The sequence below is a fragment of the Labrus bergylta genome, chromosome 7, assembly GCF_963930695.1.
Source record: "Labrus bergylta chromosome 7, fLabBer1.1, whole genome shotgun sequence".
Taxonomy (NCBI): Eukaryota; Metazoa; Chordata; class Actinopteri; order Labriformes; family Labridae; genus Labrus; species Labrus bergylta.
The window spans coordinates 768,550-792,866 of record NC_089201.1 but is presented as its reverse complement, the minus strand read 5'-3'; the positions used below and the strand labels follow the sequence as shown (position 1 = coordinate 792,866).

The following is a 24,317-nucleotide window of genomic DNA, read 5'->3' as shown; positions in this document are numbered from 1 at the left end:
GTGGGAGCTGTTCGCTCTACTTGATATTGACAGTCAGCCTCCCCGGGACTTTGCGGCATGTCTGTCTATGTGTGTGAGAGTGTGTACTGGCAAGTGCGTGTGTCTGTCTGTTCGGAGTGTGCGTGTGTAAGAAAGTGTGTGTTGGAGGCAGTTCCAAGGGACACTCTCTGTCTTACCTGCACCTTTGTTTCTGCTTAGTCTAACAGCACAAAGCAGACAAAGTAGGATTTCTGTGCGAATGTGTGTGTGTGCGTGTGTGTACTCAGTCTAGCAGGCTGGAGAGATAGTGGAAGTGGGGCCTTTGTGTATTTTGTATGTGTTTGTGCATGAGTGATCGCTGTGTGCCATGAATGGATAAGCAGAGCCTCCTCTTCTCTCTCTCTCTCTCTCTTTGTTTCTCTGTCTCTCTCCCTTGTTTCTCTGGCTCTTTCTATGTCTTTCTCTCTTTTTTTGTCCTCTTTTCTTCCACACTCCTTCCTTCTGTTTCTGTTTCATTGCCTCTTCCCTTAATCTTTTTTCCTGTTCACTCCCTCCCTTATTAATTTCTGTCCTTCTCTCTCATTCTCTGCAGAGGTCCTAGTGTGTGTGTGTGTGTGTGTGTGTGTGTGTGTGTGTGTGCGCACAGCCCTTCCTCCTTTTCATTCTTGCTTGATTAGTGTGAGAATTTTAAGGTTCACATGTTGTGCATATTGAGACTTCAGTAAAAAAAAAAAAAAACTTCCTTATTTACTACTTTTTTTAATGGCTTGTCACTGAAAAAGAAATTAAGTCCCCTTTTCATCATTTGAGCTTGAGAGTAAATTGCTAAGGTATTATTTCCATCATAGAAAAAATATTCTTTGTGATCTATAGAAGTCTTTCTTTGTGTGTTTTTGGTCAGCTATTTCTAACATGAAAGATATAGTTTTAAGTGTTTCGTTTTTCTTTATTTGACAGAAAAAGACCTACCAGTGTATTAAATGCCAAATGACGTTTGAGACGGAGAGAGAGATCCAGATTCACGTCGCTAATCACATGATCGGTGAGTGATACTCTTTTCCACACGTTACGCTACTGACTGTGTTGTGTGTGTGTGTATGAATGTGTGAGTGTGTGACTGATGTTGCGCTTTTGTGACTGTAAATGTCTTGTCTCTTAATTTACCAACACTGCTCTGGCAACTTTTTGTTTTCCCAATCACAATTCAATGAAACCCTTTCAGACACTGTGACGCACATAAACAGGTGTGAGACTGAGAGGTGAACTGAATATCTGTCAGATGTCTTGTCTGACACTTGTACCAAAGCTGCCCCTTCTTTGTGTTGCAAACATGTCTGGAATCTGTGGAACTCACAGATCCAAACTTTAAACATGGAGGGCCTGATTCACAAAAGGGTTGCACGGATTTGCACATGATAAACCTGTGCAAGTGACTCAAACACACAAAGGGTTTTCTGCTCCTCTAACTGCGCTGCAGAGCAAACAGCGTCTCTGTGCACTGGTGCTGTTTGTGTGTATTTAAATGAGCCATTATGCATACATTTTGGGAAATAAACTGCCCGTCTTTCCACGCAAATCAGCCTCATTGCAATAACTGTATAAAGACCCAAACAGTCATCCTGTGCATTTAGAGTGTAAATAATGATATTGCTGCTGAGAGTAAGTGGTAACTGCACCACAGTATTTATACAAGATATCACACCAAACTTTCCAGTAATCAGGACAACTATTCCACCTGAATAGTTAGGTGAATTAAAAATAATGTGACAAAAATTACTGACATTACTATTATTGATACAATGGGGGTTATATCAGTTCATGGCTGACAGTGGCTGGACCATGCACACTTCTTCCACCTTTCTGGAGACAGTTGCGGACAGAGGGGATGCAAGTGTTCCCCTATCTTGCTTCATCAAGGGAGGAAGCTTCAAACAAGTCAAGTTTATTTATATAGCACATTTCATACTACAAGCGTAGACTCAATGTGCAGGGAAATATTTTTCGAGTTTGGCATCAGAATTAACTGGAAAAAAGTGTCCCCTCCCCTTATAACTCGTCATCTATGGGTGAACAGAATGAGTTTTGTAGAGAATGTAGGTGCAGATAGCTTCTTTTTACATTGAGTGGCAAAGATTAGATCACTGCGCTGGACAACTTCATAGGCATGTTTAGATCACAAGTGTGCGATATGCTCTGTGAATTAGACCTTGAGACAGAGCAGATAGATGGAGCAGCTGTGGTTCAGTGGTAAAGTCGGTCGGCTCTCAACCGTGGGTCGGGGGCTCTTGCAGTCACATGTCAACGTGTCATTGGGCAAGACACTTAAACCCAAGTTGCTCCCCCTGCTTTGTCAGCAGTGTGTGAATGTGTATGAATGGGATAGCTAATACTGATGGACACTTTACATAACACCCTCTGTCAACAGTGTGTGAATGTGTAGGTGTGACCTGCAGTTTATAAACACTTTCAGTAGTCAGAAGACTATATACAAGCTAAAGTCCATTTACCAGTAATGGGCAATTTGTGGTTCGAAAAGCGGCCATTTGAAAACATACCCAAGACAAGAATTTAATTTGAGATAAGTTTTGTATGAAGTATATTAGGAAAAACCCACACAGACATAAAGTAACACAGTTATTTTTTCTGAAACAATGCAGTCAATTATCATAATCAAAAAACATTGCAATATAATGAGTATGTGCCTTTTTTGTGCCTTCCCAGGCTATAATCTATCAAACTTAATAAGCGAGCCATAGCCACCATGTGTGGTAAGCTTCAACATTTTAGTCTCACTATGTTCTTTTTAGTGCTGAGAACCTACAAAAGGGTTGTCGAGAGCATCTTTTCTTAGTGTGTGTGTGTGTGTGTGTGTGTGTGTGTGTGTGTGTGTGTGTGTGTGTGTGTGTGTGTGTGTGTGTGTGTGTGTGTGTGTGTGTGTGTGTGTGTGTGTGTGTGTGTGTGTGTGTGTGTGTGTGTGTGTGTGTGTGTGTGTGTGTGTGTGTGTGTGTGTGTGTGTGTGTGATTAACTAAATACTTGTGTTTAGAAGCTGCCTCCATAGTTCAGAGTCTGTTCTTTTATGAGCTTCCCCTGTGACAGTTTTCTCTGTTTGCTAATTTGCTGCCTTAGCATTTCTGTCGTCATGGAGATTAACGAGGTGGACCTGTGAGTTGTTCTGGGGCACAAATGCTCTGCACCCCCCACCTTCTGCCCTGTGCCAGACCTGACAGGCAATCCCAGAGTCACTGGTGTACTCCAATGTTTATGCGTGTGTGCGTGCGTGTGCGTCAGATGAGAGAGTTAGAACAGAAGTACAGGTAGAGTAACTTTTCCTGCCTCCCCTGCAGACCACGTGCACACACACACACACACACACACACGCACACGCACACACACACACACTCTTTGTCTCCCACACACTATCAAAGATGGACCAACATGGACAAACACCCTGGCATGCACACATGAAAGAACACACACAGGAAGTGTGTTTCTACCATCTTTTACCTCCTGTTTTTCTCTGTCGTCTGCTTCCTTCTCCACCAACATTCCTGACACAACTCCCCTTCATTCTCTCTACTCTGTCCTTGTTTACCTGTGACGCTCCTCTTTCTCATCATCCGACCATCCTTGATCTGTTCCTCCACCCTGAGAGTCCCGCCGGTCTCTCTTTTCTCCCATTGACAGATCCTCTTCTGCTTCTGTCTCTTGCTCTCTCTTTTTTTTTCTTCTTTTCCCAGGATTCCCCAACACACACACACACACACACACACACACACACACACACACACACACACACACACACACACACACACACACACACACACACACACACACACACACACACACACACACACACACACACACACACACACACACACACACACACACACACACACACACACACACACACACACAATCACACAATCACTCAATCACTCACTCACTCACTCACTCACTCACATACCTACCCACCCACACTCAAGCACACATACATGCAGCCCCTCACAGTGGTGGCAGTTTTGGGTTAATTAACATGCTAATTGTGTGAAAACCTTGCACAGATTAATTATGAAATTGAGGCAGATCATTTTTTAAGAGCTTGCCCACTTCCTTTTATTACCCTTTCAGCTCAGATAGACACTGCCACCCCAAGAATAAAGGAACGAAAACAAGAAATAAACATTTCTTTTTAAATTAAAGCATTTGTGGTTAGAAAATCCAGACATCTGAATTTTTTTTTTAAGTTTAAGTTTTGGTTTCTTGAGCTCTGTTAATCCCTGCCTTCACTGAGGTAGATATGTAGATATCTGTGTGTTATGATCTGATGCAACAAACCTTTGAAACATGGGATACAGATTTTTACCCAGACCTAGCAGCAACATTTTTTTTTAAATTCTGCACTGAGGTGAGGTGTCAGACAAAATGCAGTTAGTGTGAACTGTTAAATAAAACTTGGATGTGTTTGGCGTTACAAGAAAATTTTCTTAAGCCCTAAAGCTTTTCTCTTCAAGTCTTAGATCAAACTGCATTTAAACTGTATTTGTCTCATATTCAAATGATCTGTTTCTCCCTTTCCTTCTCAGTGAAGGTTATGAAGCTTGAATTAAACTTTTTACAGGGTTTATTACACCTACAATTGATAAGGCCGTGTGATTTATTATTGTGTGCCAGCTTTACTTGTTTGTGAGATTTCCTTTTCATGAATTCATCGTATAAGAAAAGGTATCATATTCTCTATTAATAGCCCAGGCTTTTGTTTACTCTGCTCTATAATATGAACCTGCCTTTATTTGTTATAGGCGTTGGTACGAGACCGGCCTTTAATGATTTTCAATCAAAACCTTTATTTGTCAAAACCAGGCTGGTAAGAGATTGTGGGCCTTAAATGGTGATGGGCTTTTATTTAAAGTTTTACTGTACTTTTACTATAAAAACACACACAAACACGACATGCTGATGCTGAAAAACAAGCTCCTCCACATGCTTATGGTGTGGGCGTACTTGACACCTATACACAGAGAAATGTACACGTAGGTATCAGCAGATAAAATATGTGAAAACGAGAAAGCAGTCTCTTTGTGTTCTCTCTGCCTCGCTCATCAGGACACACATTCACATATTTAATCTAGCTACCACTGGAAGGAGTGCTTGTGTCACTTTTGATATTCTCTCATGTATCAGTGAAACACCCCAAGGCTTCAGTTTAACTTTCAGCCTCTCTTCCTGTCTGTTTGTTATTCAAAGTGAGCGAGAGGAAGAAAATCTAAAATAACATGAAACATTAAGAGATGGAAAGAGACAGGAGAGATCTACTCAAACCTGATACCTTTATCAACAGTTTCACTGGTTGATGGAGAGGAGAGGAGAGGAGGCAGTTTCCTATTGGCTGACTGAGTCCAGTAACGTGATTGTCACATTGCTCCATGGGTAATACATGGTGCACCCCACGGTCCTGTTAATTACGCTGTCAGAAAGAAAGAGAGACAACATTCAGGCAGATAGAGGAAGAAGGGGTCAAAGTGAGAAGTCTGGAGAGGAATCTTTGTGGTGCTGAGGGAGAATCAACACAAACATGACAGCTCCACCTGCATGTGAGCACAAACCAGCAGCAGTCATCATATTCATAAGGATAGTTTGATTTCATTATTTTAAAATGGGGGTTTTTGTTTTTATTTACTCCATATTTACTCATAATAATAATAATAATAATAATAATAATACGTTCATTTTATGTAGCGCTTTTCTAAAAACTCAAAGACAATAGATATACTTTATTTCAGACCCATAGGTCCATATCATCTTACGAAAGCAGAATAAATATAAATACAGGACATCAACACAGGGATCAAATCACTACAGTTCACCATTTTTCAGTTATTAAAATACAAAGAGACATTTGCACCAGTGTTTCCAAAAATACGGGGAACACCTTGTGTCTCTTAGTGTGGGCTGAGTGAGTGATGATTACATTATGATGATTACATTTTCTGAATCAATCAAACAACACAAACCTTTACATACATTTTCTCAATACAGCATGAAATGTGGAGACATTATGAGTAACAAACATTTGACTTGCACTTGTCCATTTTGGTAATTTGAGAAATATTTTGAATGCATCATTATAAGCCACCTGTCACTTTCTAGTTTTAGTTTTACTGTAATTGCACCACAAGTAAACTGTATACAACAGAGGAGTGCAGTAACCTCTGAACAGCTTTATTTTAACATCGTCTGTGCACATTGGAAATTTGAGTGCCAGGATATTAGCATAACATTAATACAATAAAGCCCAATGATAGACTCACAAAAAAAATCCTCCCAATTTGCTAGAAGATGTTTTTTTCTTTATACTGTTCAAATATTAGCCAATAAGGGTGCATCGTTTTGGGGTTTGTAGAGAGAGAGGTTGAAACTGGTTCAAATGGTGGCAGAATTAAGAAATATCATGAATGTGAGTGTGAAAAGGACTTCACACTGACACGATGAGGATCTAGCATTAAAGAGGAGACCCAATGATACGACTGGTGCTTTTAGCCCCATTTTTTGCTTCACTGTCATAGTATAGTCACACTCTGTGTGTGTTCCTGCTAGCTCTGGCTCTCACACAGCACACAAGTTAATTAAAACACCATGTGGTCAATGTCCTGCTCTGGAGGCATAGCAGAAGATAGAGAGAGAAGGGAGCACATGATTGTAGTGAAAAAGAAAGTGTGTATAAACGATGAAGAAGCAGGAGGAAACAAACCACTGAATCTGGTTCCTCTCTTGATGGATACACAGGCTCTACAGCTTTTACTGAGTTTATAAGGTGTCATCATGTAATGTCAGGAAGATTCATCTTTAGACAGACAAGTAGAAAACACAAGATTTGATCTGTTATCAGCGAGCGGAAATTTGCCAAGGGGCAAAAGTGCAAAAAGACACATACAGCAAAGACTTGCAAATAATATGTCAAGTAGAGCCTAAAGACATAAGAAAATAAAATGACTTATTGTTCAATATTCACAAAAATGTAAACAAAGTAACTGTTGTATGAAGAACCACAGGCTAAAGATAAAATAGGTTACTCTGAAAGGCTCTGTAAGTGTAAGAATACTCAATGGTTGGTGTATCTTTTAGTGTTTGGATTTCTGGTTCTGAAAATAAATTAGAAATAAAAAACATGGTTATTTGATTTTTGTTTAAAGATCAGTGTTGAGACTGTGACTATCCAGTGCTTAAAGATCTCTGACACACTGCAATCCATGTGGCGCTCCTGCCCTGTTGATGACAACATCCAGTCTCAGAACATGAAACAACAAACGTATTATTTCATTTCTGCTCTCTCGTAACCAAACAAAAATCCAATAACCAAAAGAAACACAGACTGCTAACGGTAGCTTGTGTTGATTGATTGTTGACCGACTTCAAGCTGTGTTTTCTGGAATGAAACCTCACCCTGTACATGTTTCATACAAACCAGCTATTTTACTCTCACCACTACAGGCCCAAATTTAACTTCCAAAAGTAGCCCAAGTCTATGTAAATTGATTAGAATAAACCCTTGAAATACCCAGAATGCACTTTACCAAAGAAAGCTTAATATCAAGTACCGGGGAAGAACCACTTGAACACTTGTAATGTTTATACTAGCCTTGAAGAGGGAATAATGTTGAAACATTTGTAGTGCTCACATTTAATGTAGTTGAAAGACACAAGCATTCACACACAGCCTCAGTCCATCTCCCACACACTGAGGAGAGAGAGAGAGAGAGAGAGAGAGTGAGAGAAAGTAAAGGAGTTTGTGCCTCGGGTACCGTCTTGCCACCTGAGAATTGTTTTGGTGTATTTGAGTGTGAGACAAAAGCCGAAGAGCAAACACAGGCCACGTTCATATGTGATTTTAAATACACTTGAATATGAACAAGGATTCTTCAGAGTGATAACAGACTTTAATGAGTGAGCTTTTGTGCGTGCCTTCCTGTGTACATGAATATGTTTCTATGACAGACAGGAAAAAATCTGTCTATCCAGGTTTTTGTATTGTGTGGGCAGGGGTCATATCCCACCTGTGTGTGTGTGTGTGTGTGTGTGTGTGTGTGTGTGTGTGTGTTTGTGTAATCACAGAGCGGTGCATGTTCAGTGCTTCTTGCCCCCCATGCTGCTCAGCAGGTGGGAAGTGAATGGAGTTCTTGAAGAAGTGGAAATGAGAAGAACATTTAGAAACCTTTCTTTTTTCTCTTGCTGAGCACACAAAGTGGGGGGGGGGGGAATACATGGGGGGTTAGCGGAAAGATGAGAGAGGACAGAAAAAATAGTCGGAGCACGATGGCAAAAGCCGGCATTGTAAAGGAAGGCTGACAGGTTTCATATCTCTGCATGTTGAGCTGCCCGGTAAGATTAGTTATATTTCTCAGAAAACAAAGCATGTTCATCTATCTGCATCCTCTATAAATGTACCCTGATTATTTTTGTGACAACTGCATCACCTGTGGCCATTCACATTTTATAGTTTTTACTCTCAGTTATTCAAAGGTCTATCCAGGGTTGTAAGGTTACATCTTTGTTTCTTGTTCAGGTTAACTTGGAAAGTAAACAACACTTTTTATAGATACATAGACTAGCTTTGCAAAGGCATCCCCACTTTTTGATGTTTACAACAGAAAATGGTCCCAGCCAAGATGCAACCCCCAACCAACACCACTGAACACACAAAGATACACACACACACACACACACACACACACACACACACACACAAACATCCCTAAATAAGGTCCATGACAGCATGTTGTGAGTGTTGCATGCAGCCACTAATGCTTTACTAATCACCTCAGTCTGGAATTCACAGCACGAGTCCTCACTTCTCGAACACATGTAGACACGCATACTTCTCCTCTTCCTCACACGGACAAACACACACACACACACACACACACACACACACACACACACACACACACACACACACACACACACACACACACACACACACACACACACACACACACACACACACACACACACACACACACAAATACCTAACATGTGTGTCTGCTCTAAACTAGCGCTGTGTGTGTGTGTGTGCACAAAGAGCAGCCCACAGCATGTCCTCTCATGTTTCCACTGGTCTTTAATCAGGGACCAATCTTTAATTAGCATACTAACTGTAACTCTTACTTTGTTCTGCCAAGGACTCTATTTCACAACTTCTTATTCTCTCAACATACTTGTACCTCTACTAACATTGATAACCCCTGCCGTTACTCCCCTCTCTCCATTTCTTTTCACTGTCACTTTAGCTTCCAGCTGTAGCAGCATTAAGATGTCTGTTAATGTCTACATCTTTGCGTCCATGCCAATGTGTTACCACTTCAAAACCAAATGTCTCATGTAGTTCAAGGAACGAGTGTGTGACTTCATACTTTGACTTTGTGAGCTCCTCATAGACGTTGCAAAGAAAGGTTTTTCAGCGGTTCATTAGCATTACAGTACAACTGGGAAGAAATGGCCTTGCTTGATGATGTGTCACTATCAAGTTATCAATCCACTTTTTTACCTCCCCCACACACACACCACTTTCACACTCAAATTTACTAACCCTGCCCATTTTCTCCTCCGCTCTCCCCCATCCCCACCTGCCTATTGGATGGCCCGTAGAAGAGCCCACCTGTCGGCAAGGTTTGTCCCCTTTCTGTCTCCTTAGCTCGCACTGTGAGCAAAGCAGCATTGTGCTGTCTCACTGCCTGCACATCAGCATTTCATTCCCTTAATTTTTATGATAACGAAAGAGATGAGTTATCATGTTGACTATGCTATGATTTAACACAAGATGTTTTTTTTTAAAAAGCCACATTGCATGATGTGGAAGAAGATTTGGAAGCAGAAATGTAGCTTCAATTAGGCTACAAATTGTGAAGAATCGGCACAAACCTAAGAGCAGTACAAACTGTTTCCATAAAAATATAAAGGGATGATACTGAATGGGACACTTTTAAACCAAATCTTTGCACTACTGCCCCTCACCTAAACTCCTCATTCACCCTATTTCTTGCTCGAGCTGCATGCTTCATCGTCCCCTCCACCTCATACACCACACACACACACACACACACACACACACACACACACACACACACACACACACACACACACACACACACACACACAGATGCCTTCGAGGTATTGAGTGGCCACTCACCTGGATCTAAGTGCTCCCTGTGGAGTGTGGTGGCTAATGATGTGTCCTCAGCATGAGCTTTACTTACTTATTTACATCAATGCACTCTAATAGAGTTAGGTAGCCTTCCCCATTCACATTCTCAGCTGATCTGATAATTAGTAGCAGGAGACATACTTTGAAACTGTCTTCTGACACATCTCAACTGGCCAGGGTCGGCATCAGTTCAGTTCTAAATATTTCATTCTAAAAATCTGCAACAGAAACCTTTTTTTCCTTAAATGTCCCTGAATGAAGTCAGTTACTTTTCACTTTTAAATGTTAATGTCACTTTGAATACCAAAACTAACTTATGAACCTGGCCGTGTGGAGTGATGCATCACATAAACACAGCTCGCTTTTTTGGTTTCTTGAGGTTGCTCTTATCTGACGGCTCAGAGGAGTCAACCTGCAGTCAGCCTGTCTGTTAGCCTGCAGTCAAATCTGTGATGTGCTTGACTAGTAATGTCGGGCTGCTGTCTAAGCAGCCATCCCAGGGGCTGTGGCTGAGCTGGTGTGTGATGTGTGCACACGTCTTTCCGTGCTTCCAAGTGCCCCCCTTCTCTCCTTTTCTGACACACTCTCTCCTTTTTCACACCTCTCAGTATGTGTACGTGGGAGCATCCAGGGTCTGGTGTGGTAACTTTGTGTCACTGAAGACTTAATGAGGCGATAAAGAAGCTTTTAGAGTCAATGGAGGTGGATAATGTGGTTGAGAGTTCACTCTTGCGTGCGTGCGTGCGTGCGTGCGTGTGTGTGTGTGTTGGAGGGCAGTCTTTGCCACTGGCTGGCTACATGCAGCTCTCTTTTGCCCTGATGCACCTGCACTAATAAGCTGCAATCCACTCTGCCTTCTGTCTTGTAATGTTTGCATGGGTTCCCCTCAAAAGCCCTGTATGAAGAACATTTCTTCATTGAGTCACATTCATTCGTAGTGTTTTCCTTTCCCCCTCTGTTTCTACCAAAAGAGTACTGCAAAATGCAGCATTTCACAGATGCATGAACAGGAAAATGTCAACATCCCCTTGAACCAAAGCAATGTGAAAATAAGTGGACAGTTTGTGAAACTGTCCACTACAGCTTATTCAAGAGTCCTTTCTTTGATAAACAGGGATTTCTTCAGAAGAATCAAACGTAAAGCTGTTCTCACACCCTTCACTCATCCAGCGGCACCTCCCCTCAGACACCTCAGCACATACTGTCACTTTTTAAACTGCACTCATGCTACAGTGTCTTAATGACATTGATTCTGTCATAACTGCTCCTACAATGTTTACTACTTATCGTCTGAAATGTGAGATTTGGTGTGTAGTTAAAAAGCCATGTTAAGAAATGTGTGTTTTGAGGTGGGGTTGTATGACATGCTTGTCTATAGTAAGCGTGTTACCCACAGGAGATGTCGGTTAGCTCCGCCCCTTTATTGAGAAAAGGCCGCAGTAAACTGGCATGGAAGCTAGGCTATACACTTCAGCAGATGGAGTCAAATGTTCATCATAATTTAGCTAATTCTAGGAAAACCAACATTGACATCAAGGACGATGTGAGTGTATGCTATATTTAGAAAATGTTCTGCTTATTACTTTGCCATCTGCAATCCAATTTATTTCAGCACTTCTTATTAATGCACCAAATACGTGTTCTTATGCCTGCAGCGCACTGGCCCTGCAGAGTACGTGTCTCTAGAATTCTGCCTTGTAGACTGATAGTTATATTGTGAACTTTGATATGTTTGAGATTATTTAAAGTAACAAATTTATCAAGATAACCCAGCTGACAAAACACAGGATTGTCTGTAAAGTTTGTTATTCCAGCTCAGTTTTACTACTGGACGGTTTCTCACTAAAGGGGCGGAGACGAGCTCCTGCAGCTAAAACCCTTCAGGTTGACAAGTACCTCAACCATCCCCACTTCAAAAAACAAACAAACTACCAGTTTAGGTGGTGTTACGAGAAAAAGAGGTATCCACATTATACATGGCCAGCATGCATATTTAAGAACCAATCTTTCAGTTTGATCATCCTGTGGAAGAAGTTTTAACTTTGTAGAGTTACACTACTACTAGTTAGACTACATACATTTAATGTTATATAAACATGCATATCTAGTCAAAAGTCAATATTGTATGACATATTCTAAGGTTAACATGGTGCATGCTTTTATTTAATGTTAAGACAGAGACATCCAGCAAACACAATCAGTACCAAACACATGGTCTCACTGCACACTCATGATCAGTCTGAGCTGGATGTTGGTCTGCACTGTGATGGTATGAACGTAGGAACAGATGACAACACACAACCCCCCCCGCCTCCCATCCCTCCCTCTATCCACCCTTCCCTACATCCCTTCCTCCCTCCCTCCCTCGCCACCTGGAGCCAGCGAGCCGTGACACCAGAGGGAGGGAGGGAGCGATGATGAAGGGACGAGGGACTGGGATGAGGAGGAGGAGAGAGAGGACCACAGAGGGCTAGATGAAGGAGAGAAGAAGAAAGGGGAGGATGTGAGAATGAAAGATGGGGCATATGTAGGAATATATTAATAGAGGAAGATAGAATTCAGAAAGTTTTTTTAAGAATAGATTTATTTTTGTGATATCAAAGTAATAAAGGGATTAAGGGAAGTAAAAAAAGGTGCATAGAGCAATCTTTGTATAATGAAGTATTAAACTCATATCGCTAATAGAAAAGTGACTTATTTGCTTAATGCCTTGCTTGTTTGCAAAAACATCTCTGCTTACATCATTTGCATCATTTCTTTTTTTTATTAAATACTGTAAATAGACATATACAACACAGTCCATAGGAACATGGGAGACTCTTCCATGTGCAGAGATTTACTAAAGAAAGACACTTTTTCTTGTTGTATTTAAACATGAACTATCCAGGACTATTTAAATAGTGTTCCTTTGTTTTAGCTCTACTCTGTTTCATATTTACATAATTACAACGGGAACCTGTCCAGTACAAACATTTTCTACTGCATCTCTGATTTTCTGATCTGGACGCGCTGGAAATATCTTGCCAGTAATTCCTGGAAAAAAATATATTGATAAAACAACTCTCATTGCATAGTATTTCTTTAAAACACCGTGAACATGCTCATCCTGTTAAACATTTTCTCTTATTTTTTCTGACATCCTGTTTCGAGTATTCCTCTAACCTCCTCTTGAACTGTTAAAAGAAAATGTTTTCTGTTCGTTTAGTCCCCATCACCTGCCGTCGTCTACTTTATTGACTGTGAATGGATACATATACAGAACTGTCAGTTTCATTCTGGGGTTTTTTGTGTGCATGTTGGTGTGTGTGTGTGTTTGTGTTTGTGTTTTGGAGGCTAGGAGCGAACTGGTCCCCTGGAGAGCTCATTTTGTCATCTTCTCGCTTGATTTACCTTCTTCTTCTGCTGTTTATTACCAGTCATTACAAGCTGTTTGGAAACCTAATAGGACACACTGACAAATAGACTGGGAGACATCCAACCAGGATAGGCCTCAGAAAACAAAATAATTGTGTGTGTGCGTGTGTGTGTGTGCGTGTGTGTGTGTGTGTGTGTGTGTGTGTGTGTGTGTGTGTGAGTGAGTGACAGAGAGAGAGAGAGAGAGAGAGAGTACTTGTGTGTCAGGTTTCTTGTTTGCCTGTGAGAATATTTGTAAATGCACCATCAGCTGTCTTAACTCATGTATAGAAAGTGTCTGCATTGTCTGAAGTGATGTCTTTGTTAGCTCTCCCTGTGTACATTAGTGTGTGTGTGGGATGTGAGTGTGTTTGAGAGGAATGCCCATAGATAGAGGGGTACATACCATAACTCTACCTTCAGCCCCCCCTTCGCATCCCCCCCCCCCCCCCCCCCCCCCCCTCTCTCTCTCTCTCTATTCCTCCTCTCTTTCTCAACCCGTCCAGGTGTGGCTGCACCAGCTGCTAAAGACAACAGGACAATTACACACACACTTGCACATACACACACAGTGACATACACACAGGCTCCCCTCTCTATCTCTGCTGGCTAATTGTCACAAGACAAACAAGGCGCTTTGCCTTTATGCGCTTCATAAACAGGGGCCAAGCAACAATTAACTCCCTGCTTAATTCACTAACTATTCTGAATTCATTTTCTCCAGTGACAGGCACATCTGTCACAGCTGGTAGTGAGTGAGAGAGCGTGTGTTTGTGTGTGGGGAAACAGAGTTTGGGCCTGTACAGTAATGCAATTATCATATGGCTCTGAGCGTGATGCATACAGCTGATTTCTACTGTATTTTTGAAATACAGGGAAATGCCTTGATGCCACGTGTGTGCATTGCACTCTGCATATTTAGTTTGTTTGGTTTCTGAATGTGTCCTACAGTCACATGTTAGATACTTTGTGATCTTTGTATTTGTGTGGGAGGGGGAGGCAGCAGCGTAAGCTTTTAAAGCATCATGCTGGAAAGAGAAAGGGTATTTTCTGAAGAGAGAGTGGGATCCAGACAAAAGCAAGACAGCTTGGACATAAGTGGATATGTTCAACCTGGGACAAGAAGTCATTATTAATCATAACTTCAATAACATTAAATGACATCACCTGTGTACATCAAGGATGGGAAAGACTATAAAAATGTACATTTACACCAGAAGGGTATTGACCTGTTATGTATACAAAGTCAGGAAACCGATGAACAAATTAAGTAATTTGATCTTGCTTTTTAAGACAATATGCCAACCTGCTGGATGGCTGGTACACATACAATCATCATTATGTCTTTCTTAAGCAGATATGTAATTGTTTGTCTGTATATTTATATATTTAATCCTCTAACTAATCATTACTCAATACATAGGGCCCTCTAATTGAGACATGCCTTGATTTGTCAAAAAAATGAATCAACACCAGGCTAGTAAAAGAGACTGGGCTTTTATTTGAAGTTTTACGGTATATCAGATTTTTTTTGTTTTTTGAAGAGGGAAACTAAAGAGCAGCAGATAATAGGTACAAGAGAAGTGAAGAAGTGATACACATCACCAGAATGATAAGATGGTAAGTGAGACATCAAGAAAACAAGATGTTGACAAAAGTGGTGGTGATTACGCATCAATTGAGTAGATTTCTACTGATGGAAAACTGCAGGAGAGGACACAGGCTGATGCAGAGAGATAGAATCTGCAGAGGACATGGAGGGAAGAGGCAAGGGAGACAACTGAATGCAGATCAATAGGTTGATAAAAAGAGAGAGCGTGGATGGGGATGGGTGGATAAAGATGAAAAAGCGAGAAACGGAAGGAGTGTGTTTCAGGGGCGAGAGACACAGAGAGGATGGGAGTGATTTCTCCCACATTTTGGCTCACACTCAGTCCTCTTGCTGAGCAGCTGGACTTCATTAGTGGCTGGTGTTAATTACTGGAACTGTTCACACACATACACGCACACACACACACACACACACACACACACACACACACACACACATACACATACACGCTGATAAGTGCCCACACACAAGCACATGAATACACACATAAAGATACACGCACGCTCACACAGCCTGTGATTCAGGGTCACCTTGCTAGCCTTGTTTGAACCAGCAGAGAGAGAGGGGGAGATGGTGCCAGACAGACAGAAAAACTCAAACTCACTCACACACACACATGTGTCAGTCCACTGTGGGAGTTTTCTGTGTTATAAATGATATTTTGAGCAGCTGCATAGAGAGCAGCTGCTAGATAGACAAGTGATATTGGTTGACTCCACACTAACAGATGAGTGCATCGCACATGTTTAATAAAAGTTACAGATCCAGATGTTTGGAGATAATTCTAAATATGATTATAAGAAGAAGATACAGATGATACAGTCTGATGTGGGTTTCCTTTGACATCTTCTGGTGCCAATAAAGATGTTCAATTTCCACATATACCATCACAATGATACAGTAGACTGCATGTAAGAATTTAAAGTGACTTGTTATTACAAATTACTTAGTAATTTCAAAACTCCTTTACAGATTGGGATTCCACAACAGCACAGTAACAAAGTTCAGCTGTCAGTACACCTTTGTACTTACACATTGCATCTGCAGGGGCGTGATATTGGTGTCTCAGTGTGTGAATTCACATTGCGTTATAGCGAAAGCATGAGGGGCACAATGTTTAAACAGCAGGAGCTTCCTAAACACAAACACACACAACACACACACACACACACACACACACACACACACACACACACACACACAAAGTGACACAAAGTGAAGCCAATGGGGACAAGGCTTACACCTGCTTTCTTTCTAATTGCCAGCAGGGGTTTTTCTCTACTTGTTGCTATAGGAAGTCAGATTAGATTAGAACTATCTTCATCTATCTCTCCAACATCTTGTATAGTTTCTACATTATTATCCCGTTAAAGTAAACGGGATAAAAGCAGCATCAAGGGGGATTGAAAAATGTAGGAAATATAATGTTGCAACTTTTTCATTATACCAACTTGATCACCATATGACACTTATAGACAGACATATCACAGCAAGCTCATCCTGTTAATGCTAATATTAAACGTGACAAAGGCAGTATTGTTGTTGTAAAGATGTTTCAGGCAAAAAGATGCTTGCAAGCCGGTGTTTCGGTGTAATGTGTGACCCCAGTTAACTGGTGACTCTGAGCCAATGTGTGTGTTGTCACCATAGTTACAACATTTTTTATTTTTTTTTAAATGTAGTCCTCGTGATTGCCTCTTTGTTCAAAATGATTAGTACATTTTGACATTATAATGAAAAGTGACTCAGCCTACAGCAACCACAGACCCATAAAGTTAAATGTTGCCAGTTAACACGGTCACTCAACACCAACATAAATTTCCAAAGCGTTGTGTTGTACAGCTCCTGGCTTTAGGGTATAAATAATATTTTTAACCAACAAGTATTTATGGTGCTTGCTAGTGATGGCTTGGAGGTTTCATTGTTTAAAAATAAAAGTAAACAAAGTACATTTTAAGTTCAGGTGTCTGAACCTCTAAAAGATCACCACCCTACATGCTGAAAGAATTTTGTACATGAACAAGAAAGTGATTTTGTATTCCTGGATTCTATTCCACTGTCATCTGGCTTGGTGTACACATATCATGTACTTGGCATACATGCTGTATATTTGGGCCTGTTGCCAGTGGCGGTTCATTACTGATCAAGTGATTTTTGTCAGAGGAGGTTTTACAAATGTGAGTTAATTGATAGGGCAGCTGGGGTGAGAGGGGGATAGAAGCAAAAAAGGGGCAAAAAAAAACATTGAAAAAGCCCATGTGTGTGTTTTGTTTTAGCAGTCTTTGTAAGTCCAGAATAAGAAATCATGATTTGAGTGACAGTAGAGTTCAGCACTAGCTGTTGATTCAGCACCAGACTGAAGATGACCGTTACAGGAGAGAGAGGTTTTAGAGACTGGCAACGACACAGCATGAAGTGGGATGCACAGCCACACTGGGAGAGGGTGAAGGGTTTCCTTTGGCTCTTAATTACACGGCAGCAGACAGGAGAAAGCAGGAGTGAGAACGAGGAGGAGAAAAAGGTTGAAACAACGGCATACACTGTCGCTCTTATCTTTCGTCTCTAAACAGATGTCGACCAGGCTGTTCTCTTTATTGCAGTACAAAGGCCCTCTGACAAAAACACACGCACACACTGCCATGTGCACACATCATCCTGGGCAAATCAATGCATTCTAGTTGCAGTAATTTCCCAAGGTGCTTTGTCTTGCCCCCCATGGGTGAGCAAGGTGACAAAGCCAGCCACGGTAGACAGAATCTCTTACTTTCCCTTCCCTTCTTTTTTTAGCGCTTGTGTGCTTTCTTTCTTTACCTGCCTTACTTTATTGCTTTCAGACTATCTGTATGTACATTTACACAATATGCACTGCTCTGCTTATACATCTACATATATTGTATTACATAGGGCATGTAAGTGATCCATCAATCCATCCATCTTCATACAACTAAATGCAAACAATTGACTATTTGCAGGACTTTTAAATCATATAAAATATAAAATAACATCTGCAGATGTGTGTTACACTGTTAGTTATTGTAGATAGATTTGTTAAGCCATTCAAGAGTGTGCTTTAAAATAAAGATTATACGATAAGCGGTTTCTTGTAATGTTAAAATAAATATTCTCTTAGTATATACTCTTGTTATTGTGTGTCCACGTTAACCCTTTTCTGGTGCAGAGGCGTTGTATTGCCTGAAACAATCAGTAATGAGCGATGAGCCTTACTCGTCAATAACAGTTTAAGTTGACTCAATAATGTTTTTTAAAGTTATTATTCTACAATTATCCCTTAATGTTATTCAGAAACATGCTTCACACACAACATCCTACCTACAGTATGTGCTGATTACGTTGTTCTTTCTGAAAGTCAAATTTAGCCAACTTCTCCATTAAACTCTATTAAATTCTTTTCACTGCTTTTCCTGGTAGTATTTCTGTGTGTCTCTTTAAGTTGAAACACAGGAATGAATTCCATCCACAAACCTTGACTTGGTTCTTTGAAGAAATCACCAATTAACACAACACAAGAACTGGAACTGTTTGATTATTATTTTTGAGTCTGACTCTAAAAAGGTTCCTTTAAACTATTATTTAAACAGCCTCTGAGATATTAATATTATAATTAACCTCCAAACATTGATAGTTTGATCGCCAGTATGCAACAGTCCCAGAAATGTCCTGCACAGCATTAAACAGGTCTCCTGCAGAGCGCCATCACAATGCCAATGCTCTGTTTTAAAGGCGCTCTGATCTGGCTGTAAACTGCAGGTTTGAACACCAACATAATGATAATTACAGTCATTATGCTAATATTGTATTGTCATCTAACGTGCCTCTAGTTAAGGTGGAGCAAGTCATTTAAAAATAAAAACATTTTCTCCTCTTTCTTCTTCTGTGATCCTTCACTCTCTCCACCTCTACCTGCTCCCCTCTTACTCATCCATCCACCTCTTCATCTCATGTTCTCCAGCTCTACCTCATTCTTCCACCTCTCCTGGATGAGAGACGCTCATTTGTGACTGAGCCAACCTGCTAATGGTGGATGGCATGAAACAAAACTAGCCATGCCAAATATACACATAGGCACAACAACAACACACACACCTACACACACTCACACAGTAATTGTACATAACACGGACATCCATCTGGAAATACTGAGACATTATCTTACACACCCAGGAAACATTCCCAGGTAAAGACACACACACGGACACACATCAATGCATAGACACACTCACACTAATGTATTCACATAACACTCTGTGTGCTCCCCTCTGCATCGCTCCTGGTGCTGCGCTCCCTCTCTGCTCTGCGCCGTGCCTCCTCCTCCTCCTCTTCGTCCTCCACCCCCACCACCTCCTTCTCATTCTCCCAGTACATCTGGCACGCTCAGCTGCCGAGGAGCGCCATAATTATCCCGCCGGAGACGCACACACACACGCCCACGCATAGAAACACTGTGTGACGAAAGCTCACACACACTTGTCTTCGGCGATCCGCGCCGCTCCCTGCTGCTCTCCGTCACTACCGGGGCTTCATTAGAGTGTGTGGAGAGTGTGTGTGTGTGTGTGTGTGTGTGTGTGTGTGTGTGTGTGTGTGTGTGTGTGTGTGTGTGTGTGTGTGTTGATGCATGGTGCTTTTGGATGCTATCCAGATGTTTTTTTCTTTATAGTTGAGGAGTCGGGCGTGTCCTAGATGCAACTGCCCTGCTCCTGTGTGCTCAGTGTTTGGAGTTTGAGTCTCCTCCACGTGACATGCAATTCCAATTTCTTTCATTCCCTTTTCCACTTTTAACTGTCAGGTCCAGTCTGATTTAGCCATCATGCTGGAGACAGCAAGAAGGCAGCAAAGGGTGTCACTGTGAGTGTCAGGGTTAAATTTTGTTCGGATGAAGATGAAAACATGGAATCTGGGCCTTGCACATTTAAGCCTGGTTCACACTGTGTGATTTTTCTGTACAGAAAAGTAAAAAAAAACAAAAAAAAACGCTGGGTTGCGTCCTGCCGCTGGTTGCCATGACTACGGTGCTCCCTTGTCTCTCGTGATTATATTGTAGTCACAACTTCTGCCGGACCCTTTCATGATGTAATTGTTAAGATTTTAAATTCTAAATATCAAACATGTTTGAAATAAATCGGGGCGTCCCCGATGATCGCCGTGCAGATCGGGGAAACGTTAAGATTGGATCTTTGTTCCGCTCACACTACAAGATAATCTGAGCAGAGAATCGGTCCGAGCAGCTTTGAGTCGGGAGAGACCCTGAGATTGTCGGGAAGGAAGAATCGGAGCTCAAATCGGCCTGATTATCCTGCAGTGTGAGCCAGGCTTAACACCCACATCAAATACATCTGCAATATGTTAAACTCAGCCTTTTCTTTTTGGTGTGTTTTAATCCCTGAATACAACTGGAATTAAATTAGAAAGTCAGTCTACCAGTATGAGCTACCAGAAATGAGGAACATATAAGTGGAAGGGTAAAAGACTGCAGTTATTATAATGTAAATACAATCAAAGAATTCACCACCCACACTCTCTCTCTCTCTCTCTCTCTCTCTGTCTCTGTCTCTCTTTCTCTCTCTCTCTCTACAGTGGTAATTGCAGGGGTGGTTTTAGTCTGTCTGGTGTCACAATGTAATTGCAGGCCTGTACAGGTGAAGGAGAGGCTGAGGTCGCAGTGCTGCTGCCTGGGGTAGTGTGTGTGTGTGTGTGTGCGTGCGTGCGTGCGTGCGTGCGTGCGTGCGTGCGTGCGTGCGTGCGTGCGTGCGTGCGTGCGTGCGTGCGTGCGTGCGTGCGTGCGTGCGTGCGTGCGTGCGTGTGTCAGAAAGAGAGAATTTGAATGACCTCAGTGTGATTGGCAGTAATTGTTTGTACTGTAATTGTGTGTGTGTATTTATAGTTTGAGTGGCATTCAGTGTGAAAGTGTGTGCGGGTGTGTGTTTGTGAGTGTGGTTTCTCTGTGCCCGCTGTGGCAGCTCAGAGTGGTGCTGGAGGTTTGATTCCCAGCACCACTTTGTGTCAGACTTACCACAGAGCCAAAAGCATTTCAGCTTTGTACAAAGTGTCTGCAAACACCTTTGCACCTTTCCACTCTATTTTCAGACCATGCTTTTAGTGTCACATGAAGCGTTGACTAAAAGCACCTGCATCAGTCAAATAGTTGGGTGCTAAAGACCAATCAGGCGACAAGCTTTGATTTTCTTTTATTCACTGACATTTGAGCCTGTTGATTGCAGTCTTTCTAGAGCAGTTTTTACCCAGTCCTTTTTTACTTGATGAAAAATACTCTACAGCTCTTCATAGTTATGTGGTGGTATGCCTTTATAATGAAAATCATACACTTGTTTAAGATTTTTTTGACTCATTATATTTGGGTCTACTTGGATAACAGTCAGAACATTGTGCTCTGTGTCTTGTTTAACATCCATTTGAAGATCTCCAGGACGTCTTTCCTTGATTTAAGTTACAGTTAAATCTTCTGAGGAGTAATCTTAGATATCCCAGTCAAACCAAAAATAATAACAGGTGAATTTCTAGGATTACTGATGTAGTGAGCCCTACAAAGGGCTAGCGTTTAAAATACTGCACACTTACTGCTAACAAACTAGCCTTAGTTAGGCTTTCCCACTAGCATAATAGTATGGAACTTCAACAAAAAAACGTGAGCTAAAGGAGAAAAACGTTGTTATTTTATCTTAAATTAAGTCCTGTTTACATATTGCACATTACACATTGGGCGATTTTCTGCATAATTATAGTGCCAGATCACGCTGCTGTTACAATATTTTATTGGTTCACTCAGCTTTTTACATCCAGACTGTACATTGAGGATAGAAGGCCTGATAACCAGGGCTACAGCAAGTTTAAGCTCCGGTTAGTGCTGGTTGTGTTATAGTTTGAGCACAACATTTGACCGGCATTGAGGACCATCATATAGATACTGTATATTGTTGATATTATTTTAGCAGACTAGTGATTCTTGTGCCAACTAGCAATGCTGAAATGTTTGATTGTTTTGTGGGTTGGCCATGCATATCCCTACAGTACACACACACACACACACACACACACACACACACACACACACACACACACACACACACACACTCACTCTGATATCCAGATTTTCAGCGATGGCATTGTTGCAACAGAAAAATGGATCCAGGCACATTTCAACAGGTCATCGTTTGCTTGATTTGTCCTACATGTAAGGGGACATAGATCCACGTTATACCATATTTATTGATTATACGACATGCTAGTTAAACTGGTAATACATCTAAGGAGAGAATATCTTTGACACAATGACTTGAAATCCCCACACACATAATGAGAAGCTATGGGACTGGTCGACTGGCCTGGTCTTGTTGGCTTCAGCTCCACTGTCTTCCCCTCCTTTAATCCTTGACGCTCTCTCCTGCACTCCATCATCCTATCTCTCCCTACACCTCCCCCCCACCAGTGCCTCCCTCTCTTCATTGTCTGTCCACTTCCCCTAAGGTAACAGGTTCCCCCATGAGATTCTCTGGACTCACACACACACACACACACACACACACACACACACACACACACACACACACACACACACACACACACACACACACACACACAGTGCTAGAGGCCTAGAAGTGTAATTTCCCCAGTGTTCTCCCTAACCTGGAATATCTGACACTGTGACACCAGAAAAGAAAGGGAGTCTGTGTGTGCATTCGTGTGTGTGTGAATGTCCATGTGTGGATGGGGAGATATTAAGTTTTGCAAGAGGGGAGCGAAAAAAGGTTTTCTTCTGTTATTTTCTTCTTTGTGAGTGCTTACAGGAACTGCCTGGTTCCTGTTAGGTTCCTGCCTGGAGGATGAACAGGACAAGTCAGGGGGCTTAGGGGTGAATCACATAACCACAAGGTTTAGGACTAGCTTTACTCTACCATTCAATGCACCTGCAGTATGTGAAGACATACCAGTTAGTGAGTTTAACTGTTGTATGAATGAGGGGCTTGGGTCACCCAAGTGGGGCACTGATGCAGGAGTGACATGAAGTTAAACATTGTATGGTAGTAATACGTTTAAATAGTAGTTTAAAGTAGCATAAGCACGCTAACTTAAGTCTTTACATCAACGAAAGATAGATACATGTTTACTCCTGTGTATATATATATTGTAACTTGAAAAAATCTCTGCACCTTTAAGAAAAAGCTAAAGACCCAGCTCTTTCATGAATACCTACTAACTTAATGATGATGGTCTCCATATTATTGATGATGATGATGATGGTTGTGACGATTGTTTTTGTTTGATAACGACGACTTATAAGATGGTTTCTATACTGATTAGAGCTCTCAAGAACTGCCGTCAATGTTGTGCTTTGCCTCTGGTCACTTCCTGTCAGCACCTGTGTGTCCAATCAGACTCAAAGCTGATCGTTTGTTCTTACTGACATTGTTCCCTTTTTTCTAGATCCTTGCTTGTGTTGTTCTTACTCTCTGATGTACGTCTCTTTGGATAAAAGCGTCTGCTAAGTGAATTGTAGAAAAAATAACACAGATTGGCAAAATATGAATCCCCTAAACTTCATTCTTTAAGGACACAGTCTATCTTGCAAAAATACATTTAAAGGGAACATTTTGGTAAATGATGATAAAACATGCGTTTTTGCAAGTTAGTGTTATGGATTCATTTCTGTGCCACACAAAAATATATCATATAGTTTTTGTCTTCAATTTACAGTACTCACAAAATAAGATTAATCTAAATGTTAAGTAAATTACTAACAGCCAAAAACTAAGCCCTAATAGTTGATGATAACATACAGTTAAGTCTCGCCTCTGCTAAAGCAAATAGCCAATCATCGGTTAGGATTTTGGGGTGGCCCATCAGAATTCAGGGTGGGGCATGTAACCCCTAGCTATCCCTGCTATGAAGTAATTATGTTGAAAAAACTGAGGCAGTGAAATAAAATCAGGAAGCATTAGCATGGTGGTATGAGACAGTTTCTGTTGCCTTTTGACTGGTTTTGATTTAGCAATGAAAGTTTCACTTTCAGTCATGAAGAGAGGCCTGGGACTTCTTGTAAAGAAAGTATGAGTCTATAGGAAGACTGCCAAGAGGGAAATAAAATCCCAAGCAAGAGCAGC

The 24,317-nt window shown here is 41.3% G+C and overlaps 1 protein-coding gene across 9 annotated transcripts in view; it reads left to right on the top strand.

The window, feature by feature from the left end:
- The window catches only part of znf423 (zinc finger protein 423), a 153,762-nt gene that overhangs the window by 76,543 nt on the left and 52,902 nt on the right, over positions 1 to 24,317 (top strand). For 6 of the 9 annotated variants that reach the window (XM_065956429.1, XM_065956424.1, XM_065956430.1 and 3 more), the window contains 2 exons: positions 937 to 1,021; positions 9,623 to 9,643. In XM_065956429.1, coding sequence (XP_065812501.1) covers positions 937 to 1,021; positions 9,623 to 9,643 — 106 coding nt within the window. The remainder of the gene's footprint in view (positions 1 to 936; positions 1,022 to 9,622; positions 9,644 to 24,317) is intronic. The other 3 variants (XM_065956427.1, XM_020640476.3, XM_065956425.1) reach the window with 2 other exon arrangements.